The 14,283-nt window shown below is 41.7% G+C and overlaps 1 protein-coding gene across 1 annotated transcript in view; it reads right to left on the bottom strand.

Annotated features, from left to right (window-relative positions):
* MDGA2 (MAM domain containing glycosylphosphatidylinositol anchor 2) overlaps positions 1 to 14,283 on the bottom strand; it is a 389,857-nt gene that overhangs the window by 19,118 nt on the left and 356,456 nt on the right. The window contains exons 12-13 of the mRNA XM_072865499.1: positions 9,573 to 9,750; positions 980 to 1,000 (exon numbers count right to left, since the gene is read on the bottom strand). Of these exons, the coding sequence (XP_072721600.1) occupies positions 980 to 1,000; positions 9,573 to 9,750 (199 nt within the window). The remainder of the gene's footprint in view (positions 1 to 979; positions 1,001 to 9,572; positions 9,751 to 14,283) is intronic.

Below are 14,283 nucleotides of genomic sequence, written 5' to 3'. Positions count from 1 at the left end.
GCAAGGGTAATGGCAGAATAAGTTCCCACAGCAAAACATTCACTCGCCAAGGTGTGGAAGAAAATAATGAAGTAGATAGATGTGGGGACTGTCAGGAATAGGGTGGTTTTACTGGGGCATACATCCAGCCCGGTCTCCTGTCCGCGACATTTGTAGGGATTTGGTGCCCATGGAAAAGTGTAAGAACAAACGGTACGAGATGTCCTTTCTCCCCTGCCACATCCCCGTGCCCGAGCACCAGCACATAGCGAATACATAGTCAGAGTTTGCATTTTCAATCATGCATGTGGAGCTGTCTCCTGTGAACTCGTCTGAACGCTTCCACACTCTAGTTACACTTTTGGTCTCCACATTTCTCTGTGCAAATAAGGTCCATGATTCCTGTATGCACGGCATGAAAAAAAATTCTTCTTTTGGTTTTAAAGCTGCAGATGAGCTTCTGACTACCCTTGGAAGTATCAAAATAACTCAAGAACTGCAAATGTAGTTCTTATGCAAGGATAAATGAATTAAGAAAATTTCATAAACTGACTTTTCCTTCAAGATTTTTACCATACCAGTTGAGGCACAGACACAGTTCCTACAAAGTACTTGAACTTTCAGCTATTTAGTTTATCAGTGTGACTAAACCACAGCATCACCCATACACACTGAGCTGCAACGCCCACAAATGGATGTTATTTCAGAACATTAGTATTTTCCTTTAGATGAACTGTTAGGGCAGTGGGAAAGAAAGATGAGCTGGAGCTATAATTTTTCCTTTCTCCATCTCCTCTTTCCTTAGTGCAAGTGACAGAACAAGAGGAATGACACCTTCAGCCGCCAGCCCAGCTTGCATGCAAAACTAAGGTGGTCCCTGCAATCCATGGGCTGCAACTGAAAGGGAAATACTTATTTACTTTTTAACTGTGTAAGGGGCAACGGATGCAAGGACAATTTGTCATACACAGAAAAGCTAAAAAGGTAAAGAAGTACTTACGTAGATGTGGATTTACTGGAGCTGAAAGACAGAGCAAAAATAAAATTAGCACAAAGAAGAAATTCTAATTCATCAATATGTAGATTATCCTATATTTCCCGTTGTTCCCTCCCCCTCAAGACCTTGATCATGGCTCCTACACCGAGACAGCCAGCAAAACTGGTAACTTCCTTTTTGAGCAAATTTTGTGGCTCCCTGGCAATCCAAAGGCAATGATTTCAGTGAGAAACGATAGCCTCTCCCATCCACGATGTGTACACTCCATCACTAGCACCTGCAGCTTGGGGAACAAGATGCTGTAATTAAGCATCAAACTTAGATTATTGGCGCAGATATTGTAAGTATGGGGACAGCTGCCCAGCAAAACTCCAGGGTGATCCAACAAAAACTACAGAAAGCATGAATTCATCAAAAGCAGAGGTTCTGCATCGGACCTTGCTTATCAATTAAAATTTCCTTTTAGCATTGTTCAAGAATACTTAACATAATGAATTACCCTTCTACTCAATGAATAATACTATTCTTCAATTTAAGATGTCTGTGTGCATATGATTCTTAAGAAACAGACAGCATTTGCATTCTTCTTAGAAATGCCAATTTTCCTTTTAAATAGCAGAAAACATAAGCACAGCAAGTTTGTGAGAAGAGCTTTGATCTCATTAGACCAAGAGACACAACCAAGAAAAAGCATGAGAGTCTTCCGGCACATAAACCCTCTTCTAGGGAGGATATCCTTTAAAGGAATTTAAGAAGACGACAAAGGAAGGTAAAGTGTGCTATCCTAAAAAGCTGCCAGCAGTGCCAGCACCCGCCGTGCCTGCTGGAGGAGCCACATTCAGTGACCAGGACAGGGACCCACCAGCACGGCTGGGTCCTAGATGCTGCTCTCCCGGGGCTGTGCTCTCAGAGACAGAGGAGCATCAGTGCAGCATCCCACCTCTCTGCATCCCCCCTCTGCCCACTCCCCTTCCCAGGGCAGGAGCAGCCCATGCTGACCCCTCACATTGGGAGGCATCAAAAATAATTTTGCCAACATTGCAGAGAAGCCCTGAGATAACTTTCCCGAAAAAATTTATTTCTGTCTGTTCTTTTATGGGGCTGTGCAATGCCCCGCATGACACGGCAGGACTATTGGGCACTGGGAATCTTTGGGGAAGCTGATAAAACTGGCACTCTTATTTCACAGACCCTTGGCAAAATTACAAAAACCTCTACATCCATAATTATTTAACATTGAAGTTCATCTACTTAATACCTTAATAGGCTGAAACAGAACGAAAGTCAAATCTCAACAGTGCCTACAGATATCTTAACCATGGGAATGGCTACCCAGGTTTAGGTCCAGAGTAACCTGTACAATGCTAAACATGGGAAATGGGGTTTGAATGAGAAATTAGTCTGCAGTTCTGTGCTACCTATTTGCAGAAGGGTAAATTTGAGGATGGATCACTTAGGAAACAGGCCCCTTCTGCTATAAGCCCTTACGCATGTGAAGGATGCTAAGCTCACAGTTGGAATTGCATGTTATTAACATAAAATTTGAAATAAGACTTTATCTCCAAATAATGGGTACATCTGGTAATGCCAGACTTCAGTACGAGTGTTGCTGCATGTTTTCTTGCTGCCCTTCCCATGCCATGTTTACAGACATGAACTCTTGGTTTGTGACCCCAGCCACGGATTCTCTGTAGTTCTAGACTCAATCTGAAGTCTTCAAAACAACTCTAAATTAGCAACTCTGTCATTTTATCTTGCCTTCTCTGAAACAAATGAACAGCGATTTGCCCCAGTGCAATCTCCTTAAGAAACTTCGTCATTACGTGGTATTAGATAACCTCATAGCTTTTACCTACAAATTACCTTTCATTCTCCAAGAAACATTCATTTTGTGAAATCCTTGAGTGATTGAACTTAGAATTAGCTGAACTTGCTGGGAACTACATTTACTGATGCTTGATTTGTAACTAAATGTACGGGCTTTTATGGAAACTATCATCAGCGTGTAACCTTGAGTCATGCTATTCAGATTGTTCACAGCAGAGCAAAAAAGGCTTCTTGCCAAGCTAGCTTCAGTTCACACTGATTGACAAAAGCAGAAAAACAAATTAAAGCAGTTAGGCTGAACTTATCTAATATCATAAACTAGGAAAAAAACCCACACAACCAAACAAAAAACCCCACTCTTCTACGTAATACAGCACTGTCCTGGTTTCGGCTGGGATAGAGTTGATTTCCTTCCTGGTGGCTGGTGTAGTGCTGTTTTGGGTTTTGGTATGAGAATAATATTGATAACACGCTGATGTTTTGGCTGTTGCTGAGCGGTATTTACACTGGTCAAGGACTTTTTTCAGCTTCCCATGCTCTGCCGGGTGCACAAGAAGCTGGGAGGGGACACAGCCAGGATTGTTGACCCCAACTGCCCAAAGGGCTATTCCATACCATATGGCGTCATGCTCAGTATATAAAGCTGGGGAAGCAGAAGGAAGGGGGGGACGTTCGGAGTGATGGCGTTTGTCTTCCCAAGCAACCATTACGCGTGATGGAGCCCTGCTGTCCTGGAGATGGCTGAACACCTGCCTGCCCATGGGAAGGAGTGAAGGAATTCCTTGCTTCACTTTGCTCGCGCGCACAGCTTTTGCTTTCCCTATTAAACTGTCTTTATCTCAACCCACGAGTGTTCTCACTTTTACTCTTCCGATTCTCTTCCCCATCCCACTGCAGGGGTAGGGGGGAGTGAACGAGCAGCTGCGTGGTGCTTAGTTGCCGTCTGGGGCTAAACCACGACAAGCACGCTGCTCTAAGACAACGTGTAACGGCTCTAGCCCTCACAATGGAAAGGGAAGGTTGCTGCGTGCATGACACAGGTAGCAAATTAAATTAGCCATAAAGGGAAATTAATGGATTACTGAGGGAGTAAAATCCCAAGGCTGGCTTTGAAATGTCTGGAAAATCTGTGCACCTCAGAGGGTTATCACTGCTCTGCTCAGCTGACCCTGGCTCATGCTGGGAGGAAGGTTTTGCTGGCGGAGAATCTCAGGAGGAGAACAAAGAGTCATGAAATGTTTGAGCTTGGTTAGAGCCAAGACGGATGATCCCTTAATCTTCCTGCCGTTCCTCCAGCAAGCAGAGAATAAAACCTGCTGGAATTTTAGTTTGTTGGATGATTTTACTTTTCAGTCATCTGTATTTGTACAGGTCACAGCAGAAAAATGTGGGCTGAATGGTTCTTCTTAATGCTTGCCCTTCTATTAGGTGCAACTGCATATATGCAAAGGCAGATACATTTCCCACAGATCCTTCCCAACACAGACACTTGTTCAGCTTACAAGTGAGGTGGCCTTCAGAGACTGCAACATTATGTCCCTCCTTTAAAAAAATAGCTGCAAATCAAGCTTTCCTAACCATGAAGAACACAAAGCCAGAGGTAAGTCGAAGCATGCTAGATGTTCAGCTGCTATGTTTTTTATCACTGGAAACTGGTTACTTGTGGTAATTACAACCAGCACCTAAAAGCTTTAATCAAGATGAAGAGTCCATACCTCTAAGCACTTGGTTTGCACAGGAAAAGCAATCTTCACTGTAAATATTGGTACTCTACAAGGACAAGGCTTTCTTCCTTCCATAATAGCAATTATCCTGACTTACTATTTATAACACTGGATAATACTGGAAACATATGCCAGTGCGCTTATAAATCCTATCATTTATGCCCTATTTGGTACCAATTTTATTCTTCTGGGGCTAGAAATATAATAATAACAAGAATAATAGCAATAAATAATAACCACAATTATATACTCTTCTTCCATACAGAATCTGGGGAGTGTCTAAACCTCATATGAAAATAAGCAAGCTGGACTACGAAGCTACAGGCCACCATCATCTATCTGCTGCTGTCGCAAGGGGCTGACTCTACATACCAACAGTAGTAACGGGTTGTTGGCTTTTTCCATAGAAGGGACCTAAACTTGTTTCTTTAATCACTGGTTAACTTTAAAAATATTTAAACGTAAGTGGATATCTAAAATAGTGAGTGCTTAAGTTTTAATTGGAGTAGTTGGAGGACTTTACAGCCAGTCCGTATCAAATAGACTGACACAGATTTATGTAAAGTGATGGAGATAATATTTAAACTGTTACTACAAGACATATCTGCTGTTACTACGAGACATATCTGTTTTGTATTAGCCTACAAAACACTCATTAGTGCTACTTAAATTGCCCTGTTTGTATTTACTCGGCAGACTGTGTTCACTAGCAGAGTAACATATGTATCTACCAAAGAATTTGTCAAGTGATGTTTGCCTGTAATTATCAATGTCGCTCCTACTGTGATGATTGCTCTTTTCTCCCGTCCTTTCGGCATGCAGAGGAGAGAATAATTCACGACAGGCGAGGGATTTCCCTACGAAATGCTTGCGCCATGGGTAAGTTTTTGATTCATGGGATTGGATACTGCAGAGTTTTTATTTTGTAATTACAGCTCCCACTTGGGATGGCAGGGTATACTGTAAGGAGCTCATTACTGAGGTTTTCCTGTTTTAATAGTCTCCTTATTTTGGACATTCAGATGGCTAGCAGCAGGCTAGCACATTGGAAGCTGTTATTTTTATATATTAGCAATTTCCACGTTAATCTCCAGTTGTGGGTTTTAATTTAAGAGGTGATGTGCTCTGCATCACGTACACCGTGGTAATTACAACCAGCACCTAAAAGCTTTAATCAAGATCCAATAAAAATTACTTCACAGGTAGGATTAATGTGGCTTAACTTTAGCGATCTAAAACTTAGACACATCATCTAAGAGTGTCATTGGAGTGTCTCTAAAGTCACTGGAGAGAGACGGGCATGTCCAGAGGTTGATTCATCCCCTGGAAGAAATCTGGAGAAACCTTCTCCTCTCTAGTAAGGCAGCAAATGCAACCAATACACTAGAAATGTCACGTTGATCCTTACACACCTTACAACTACTCTGAGAAATCATTTCTGTGCGGTACCTACCCAAGATTGACCTACTACAAAAGGCAAGCTTAAGTAAAATCCAGGTAGCGCATGGCCTAGCTATCCTCTGTTTGCACAAAAATGAAACTCAACTGTAAAAGTTAATGCATTTCTTAAAGGCAAAAGACACTACTACCATTTTTAGTAACTCTATGATGTGTCCAACCTGTTTTCCACACTGCATTTCTCTAAAATGGGGTGAAATCCTATAAGCCTGCTTAAAGTTTAAAAAATAAGGGAAAAAATGTTTGCAATGGGAATCCTCACCAGCAATACAAACACATTGGTGCATTTTAAACCGAAAAAAAAGCTTTTTTACTCTAAGGGTGATGAAGCACCAAACAGGTTGCCCAGAGAGATTGTGAAGTCTCCATCCTTGGAGATATTCAAGATGTGAATGGACATGGCCCTGGCTCCTGGTCCTCCAGAAAGAGTATTCCTAAAGTGGTGGGATGAGAAAGAAGGGCTGACACTGCCAGAGACCAGTGTGCTTCTGGGGTACTGATCAAAACTGAACACACAGAGGCACACACACGCACGCACACACGCAATCCCACTGAAAATATGAGAATTCAAATGTTTTCCTCCTTGCCTGAGGTCTCACAATTAAAAAAAATGTAATGGGAGAAAAATGTAAAAAATTATCTTAGTTCTCCTTTTAAGAAACATTTGCATGATGTCTTTTATTTTCAGGTTAATGTTTATAATTATTTCTTACATCGATGCAAGCCTGCTGCTGTGCATCCCACTAGTCCATTAACTGCTTTTCTAAGACTCCAGCATTTCAGATTGTAAGTATCGGATTTGCACTATGATAATGTATGTGATATCATTATTTTATATCTGAAGCTATAACATCCTTAAAATTAGCCTGGTAACAGTTTGCTGACACTATAGTCATTGGACGAATGCTGAGATAAAATGCATATTTTAAGCACACAGAGTCTCAGCGGTTCTGGGATCCCTCTTCAAATGGAAGTCACTTTAGGTTTATCTCATTGATTAGCATCTGGCTCTTGATTTCTGAAGCTGTGAATTTGTCGGCACCAGAGTAATGGCACTGAGTATTGCTCCAAAAGCATCTCTCCGTCTTGGGCGCAAGGCAACGGCTTCCTCTCTCCTGGGCGGCTGGATTTTGCATTGGCACCTCATCAGCACGTTTGAAATGGGATGTTATTCACATCTGCGCTAATGGCAGATTCTAGCAGAAAAATTTGCAGTAGACAAAATACGCCTTTTATGCTGCATGGGAATGTTCTTCCTGCCAGCCAGGGGCTAGAAATGTAAATCACATAATGTTTCATTAAAACCTCAAACTCAGCACGGTTGTGAGCCATAGCTGAGACCTCAATCAACCTCCTGAGACTTGCCACTGCCAAAAAAGAGCAGTAGTGACTGAGTGACCTAAATGGTGTTTTTTCTCCTTATAGGAGCACTGGTCAGTATTTAAGTAATTGGACAAATTTCGAGGTCTGCAGAAGCAGGCAGTGGCTGCCTCGCACGAGCTGGCTGTGAGCACACAAGTCTCCCTGTCATGGCCAGCACAGAGAGACTGCGACTTCTGCAGAGAAATTCCAAATGTCTGAATGAAGCTTCTGCTCCTGATCACCTTCGGGAAGACCCTGGGTCTTTCCCTTGTGCCTGCAGGGAGCCCCAAAGAGATGGACTCCTACCGCTAGTGTCAGAAAACAGGCACTTACTAGGGAAAGAGGCCCAATGAGGAGCCAAAAGTCCAACACGAATAGCAGCAGAATGACCATCTTCTCCCCATTTGTATGTTCATAGATTTAGTAAACAAGCCCTTCTTTTAATTTACATCTTGTTCTTATGAGCTTTGGGAAACGAAGACTTTGCAAACACTTTCCCGTAATAGGCGAAACCTAAGATTCATCCATCACCATCATCTGCAGATCTGGCATTTAGTGAAATGGAAAACTACGTTATTTAGAACTGATGTTTAAGATTGCTTAATGTAATTTTTTCCCTTGATATTAATACAGTGATATAAATAATTTATTATGAGATTGAGTAGGGCTGAGCTAATCATTGATCATGAAGAATTGCACATACGATGCAGAAGACATTCAATTTTTTTTCAGATTTGTTCACTATTTTAAATTATTTGATAATGATTTTTGAAAGTAATTCTTGATCTGCAGGTTGCTTTTGGGCCTTCTGCTGAATGTGATTTCCTGCTTTGGGCTCTCTCAGGTACCTGTATAGCACTAATTACTGTTGGATCCAGCTCCTAGAGCAATTGGACCTACGTGGCTAGCTGTGACTTGACCTGTGTGTCAGCTGGCTTTTGTCCTGAGGGATTATCAAGGTTCCTCATGATAGAATCATAGAACCATAGAATGGTTTGGGTTGGAGGGAACCTTTAAAGGTCACCTAGTCCAACCCTCCTGCAATGAGCAGGGACATCTTCACCTAGATCAGGTTGCTCAGAGCCCCGTCCAACCTGACCTGGAATGTTTCCAGGGATGGGGCATCTACAGCCTCTCTGGGCAACCTGGGCCAGTGTCTCACCACCCTCAGTGTAAAAAATTTCTTCCTTATATCTAGTCGGAATCTCCCGTCTTTTAGTTTAAAACCATTACTCCTTGGTCAATCACTAGAGGCCCTATTAAAAAGTCTGTCCCCATATGGTAAACTCATACTTTCATGATTCTATGTTTACAGATATCTCCCCCTGGAACACACTTCCCTTTTTCAATTATAAAAACTTTCTGCTCAGCACATCAGGTTTCCATCGCAAACTGCACAATGATATCTTTAGTAGAGCTACCTTCTCTCTAGGGTACCTCTTGCCCATTCAGGGTAATTTTTACAGAAGAAAAACAAAGAAAGTGATTCAGTTATTCATTAAATAAATACCCTAAGAAAGGTATTTTGACGGATTTTTCAGAGCTTTAGGAATTACTTCCTGGTAATGCTGGGAGACTGAATGGAAGGATGTAAGAATACTGTGTTTTTCTTGTTAGATTCAAGTGGACATATCTTTGTCACAGCATGACCTTTTAGAGGAAAATATATAAATACCTTTTTCCACTTGCATAGGACTAGAAACGGTCACTTTTATTTTTTAAATCCTTCACATTCAAATAAAAACTTATCAAAAAGTGCTCATTCTTGGGGACAAAAAAGTATTTTGATGATACCAAAACACTGATTTGACACCTTCAGAATAATACTTGTTTTGTAGATTTTTCTTCAAAACTCATTGCCCTTCAAAGTGTTCTAAGTAAGAACAAACTCTTGAAATGAGCTATTTCATGAAGCTAATGTTAATTGGTTCTATTTTTTCCTTTATTTCACAGAAACTTCAATATGATTTTGCATTTTGGCTGTTCAGGGATTTTTTTTTTTTTTTTTTTTTGGTGACACTTTCCAGAGGTGGAGATTATTGTTTCTACCCCGTTCTACCCAGAACCCTCCTTCCTGGAAGGCCACAGTCGTCCCTTGCAGCATTATTTGTAGGACTGGCAATCAGTTTACACAGTGCAACCCAGTGCAGCGGTGACCTGTACAGCAGACCGAATTGTGCAGAATACACCGCAACGCATTTGCTTGTACACGAAGGTCTTCTTACCACTATACTTGATGACCCGAATAGTTGAGTCCCCCTCCCCAAATCTGGTGATGGGCGTTAGACGGACTTCATACGCCTCTGGCTTGATCAGCTCAGTTAGGTTGTAGGTAATTAATTCTCCCTTTTGAATATTTCCATTCACTGTAATTTCCTGTTCCCACCAACGCTGTTGTCCAGCCTAAAATCAAAAGAAGGATGCAAATGTCAGAGCTTTTGGGATAGATCTTGTCTTCACCTTAGAAATAAACGGGAGCATACGCAGACCTGTGCAACCTCGGGTGCTTCCTTGAACCTTCAAACAGTCCAGGAGGATTAGAGACACAGCAAGAATGCAAACCTCCCTGAAATAACCCACTACTAAGCTTTTCTGTAACCGATAGATGGGATGACAGATTGCAAACTCATTTTATCACGGGGCCACCCCTGCCTGCCATCTGCCCGTCCTCCTCTGCCCGCACAGGTCCTGCACCAAAACCTCGGGCAGCCCAACGGCTGCAGGCGCTGTGCAGCACGCGGACGTTTGCTGCACGCAGGAGAAGCGCAGTGTTACTTCAGTTCAGGAGAATTTCGACACTTGCCAGACAGAGACAACAGCAAGGGACGAAGCACCTGATTTGTGATGGCGTGGAAGTACCCAAGCATCCAAGAAGATGCTGTGGCATTTTTCAAAATCCCACTGAATTCTTCCATCTTTAGAAGCCCGAATTTCTTTGCAGACCTGCCCCTATGTTTCAAACCCATTTGTTAAAATGTTAAATAACCTTTTTCTCCCTTAAGAACCAGAGCCGTTCATTTCAGTTCATTTCATCAGCTTAGTGAGGCTGAATTTACTCGCTCTCAAATGCTATCCCTTCAAACCTGACCAGGTAAATTAGCTCCTCATGTCTAGTAGCCCCATTCCCTCCATGATTTTAAAATAACATTGGCCAACTGCAGTGGCAGACGTGTTTTCCGTCGCTGTGCACGCCGGGCTGGGAGAGCTGTGGCTCCGTGAGCTGGGTGCTGCCTCCTCGTTAGAGGCAATGAAGTTTCACAGCTGTCATTTGGGGCATCATTTGAAGCTAATAAGAGCATACTGAAGAACTGAAATGCAGTTTGATTTCCAAGCACTTACCAATTTGTGGAGGAGTGAGAAAGAAATAGGCTAGCCATTAATGGCCTTAGTGCATAATTATCAGCAATCCTTGTAGTCTCAAAGATGGATGGATTTCAGAGAACAATGAAAGTCAATATGAGCAAACAAGAGGCTGTTTTATTAAAAAAAGGCAAAGCATAGATTTTTGTGCTTTAGAGACTGCACAGTGTTTTCCACATCAAAATCTATAGTTTCTTTTATTTATATGCCTTACCAAGAAATGAAAAGAAGAAAAAAATCTAATTAAGAAGGCGGCATCGCAAGAAGAGAGTGCCACGTTGTCTCTCACATTAATTTAACTGGTTTATAGACAAGCAGAAATCATACACACTTTGGGCAGCAGAGTGACTTGACATTGCAATATTACCTGCAGATACTCTGCCTTATTACAGACACTATCTGCAGAAAACAAAGGAAAAATCATTAAATATTTACCACACATCCAAAGACAACTGTACAGGTGCAGTGATGCTAAAATGAGATGTTCCACTAAGCTTACTACACCTGTCAGGGCACTGAAGTTCTTACCTATTACATGTTTACCAATATAGAGTTAATTAAGGACAGAAAACCTGTTATTCCAAAACTTTAATTTGCTGATGGAATAAAAATGTACATTGAAATTGCTGAGATCTAGTACTAAATCTACCACATTTCATCCAAATAAACTACATTTGCAGCAATATTAACAGACTCCAAGCTTTAAATTCATAGCAGTGGGACAGAGATGTCAATACTTTTATCGTTAAAGTATGTTACACAAGTACAGCTCTATGCCCATTAAATAAAACTCGGACTGCGAAGCAAAAAAGCAAGAGGAATTCTTAAGAAAGCTGGGATGATGGAACAGCTCTAGACATCAGCTTCGCTTTGCTGCCACCGAAGTCAGTGTTTTACTGCACTTTGAGCCTTTGCAGGGCCTGAGCTAGAGCAACGCTGAGTGCATCTGAGATGTTATTTCAGGGTTTCTGCTCTTGCACGTGCAGGGTGAGCCATGCTATAGGCTCAGGTGGCTCTTCAGGGCTGGCCCTGCAGCGGTTAAGTCATGCGTAGGAGAAATGCTAGGGAAAAAATCTCAGATTAGGTTAGAAATGTGAAAATAAGTTACCATATGGAAAAACCACACTGCTGCCTACCCGATGTGCAAGGCGGAGGTACGCCGGTTAATACAAATCCTGCCTGTGCACAGGGTGGCAGTCTGCCTTTGAAACCTGTACCAGAAAGCTTTCGGATGGACGTGTAGGCGTAGAGCAGGACGAGAGGTAAGTGTATTGCTGAGGAGCCTGGGCATGCCAGCACAGGGCCAGGAGCTGTAAATTGCTGAGCCCAGAGATGCTCCAGCTCCGCAACCTACAGCGTCTGCCCCGAGCGGCACCACCTCAGTGTCGACCCCAAGTAGCATCACCTTTTCCCTGTAGCAAGCATTAAAATGACCCACTTCATAACGTGACATTAATGAAATGTCCACCGCAACTCTGTACACAGCCTGGAACTGTGGAGCATTCCTCTGTTAGTGGTTTTCCAAGGCCACTACGCTACAAAGAGTTATTAAAGGTAATAAAGATACTGAAAATATGTGCATTTATATTGTATCTTAAAATATCATCCCAGTGCAGCTCATGAAAAAATTTCAATTTGACAGATTCTGTTAGATACCAGCTCTTTCACAGCTCTTTGTACCTAAGTACTGAGATCAACGAAATGGACGATGAAACCCCAGGTACAGGTTGTTTAACAGAAATTCAGTCTTTTCTCCTTCTCTCTTCTTTAGATACGCATGAATAAGAACATGCCACGGATACCTGCCTCACCCAGGCTTTGCAGTGTGTTATTATGACACCCCACAGCTTGCGAAGCAAACATCAGCGTGCATTAGGGCAACTGCTCCTCCCGTCCTCTGCTCTGCCCACCAGCAGTCCTGTTTTTATGCTGCACATCCCTCTCCTGCTCCCATCTCAAAGAAACCTTCCAAGCATCGCTGAAACTCAGGAAAGAAGTGACAAGTGCTGCGTACGGACAACGCTACGCGTGGAAAAGTGCGTGAAGGTGCAAGGACAAGGCTTTGCTTCTCATGCATGCCAGGTAAAACAGCCATTGAATTCTGATCCACGTTAAATGCTCACAGATTATTTAAAACATTGCAGAAGCAAACAGAAGGGGCACCAGGACCTTTCATATACGCTGAATAATGCATAAGGCACCGTGCACCTTCACAGGTTGTCAGGGAGCCCTCCCAGTAATGGATAAGCCTTGTCTTGAGTAGACCGTTGTCCTTGAGAGGAAAGTGGTGAGCGTGCTGCAGAGACGATATTAAGGATAATGACGATAAGATTTAGAGTGTATTTTTAAAGTGGTGGATGGGGAATTTGCCCATATGGATCTTCTCGCTGGACCCACATGGATGAATACTCGCCACGCGTAGCATGGTCGAACTGGAAAGTGCTTCCAGAGAAAGCTGCAGCTCTAAGAGAAGAAACTGGAAACAAGCCTTTGGGAATGTCTGTAAATTTACCAACTTACCTAGCCAGTCAAATAAAGCGATCTTATATTTTAAATGTGCAAGTATTTTTGGTTTTGTATTTCTTAAACACAACTTTTAAATTTTCTAAACTCAACATAGCCATTTTAAAATGTCCTTCAAGTACATCTAAAAATGCAAAAATTACCAAGGTAAATGAGAATTTTTTTCCTCAAGGAGCAACTTTTTCATTCACACATCCCTGCTCCCACACTGAAAAAAAAATTTAAAAAAAAAAAATCCTGAGAAACTCCATTCTACCCAGTATTTCTGACCATACCAAACTCAGGTAGGAGCTGAACTCACCATATCTTTATAGGCAGTGATTACAACAAGGTACCTAGTGCAGTTCCTGGCACAATTTCTCAAAAGCTTCATAATGAAGACTGAGAGTTTTATCTGAAATACATACTTGATTTTAAGATTAAAATGATACGCAGCAATTTATAGAATTCACTAATGAGGGATAAATTTATATGCAACTAATTCAGCCCACAAATGGAAACCTAAAGTCTCTATATTTTTTTTATTTTGCCTGAACAGCTCCCCAAAAAATTTAAGTGATGCTAATATACTGGAACAGAAACTCCTCTGCAGACCTCACGAAGGCTGCTGGTCCTTAAAAAAGGAAAATTCCCTGATCTTATTTCCATTGTAATTATTGCTGCTTGTTCTTTGCAATGGATTCCTTTTTTTTTTTTTTTTTTTTTTTGAAATCAAACTATCAAGTTGAATACAAGCAATCTTTGCAAGGAAGATTAAAACCATTGACTATGGCCCAAAAGTGAGTGGTATACGACCAAACATAATTTCATGATTGTGTCTGTCCCTTTCACAAAAATTAAGCATCAGAGAAACACAAAACTCTGGAGAATATTACCTAATTTTCAACATTTAAAAAAAAAATAATCTTTTTTTGAAATAGACATCATTAATGTTTTCTTAAGCCACACGGTTTATACCATCATGTTGGTTGCCAGTTACATTTGTGAGTACTGTATTAACAAAACTGTGCTTCCAGTTGTGCAAACTAGTACTGACTTTCTGGCAGTCATCTG

This window comes from Ciconia boyciana, chromosome 6 (genome assembly GCF_034638445.1).
Source record: "Ciconia boyciana chromosome 6, ASM3463844v1, whole genome shotgun sequence".
Classification (NCBI taxonomy): Eukaryota; Metazoa; Chordata; class Aves; order Ciconiiformes; family Ciconiidae; genus Ciconia; species Ciconia boyciana.
Note: the sequence above shows the minus strand (reverse complement) of the source record. Positions and strands in the feature narration are given on the sequence as shown.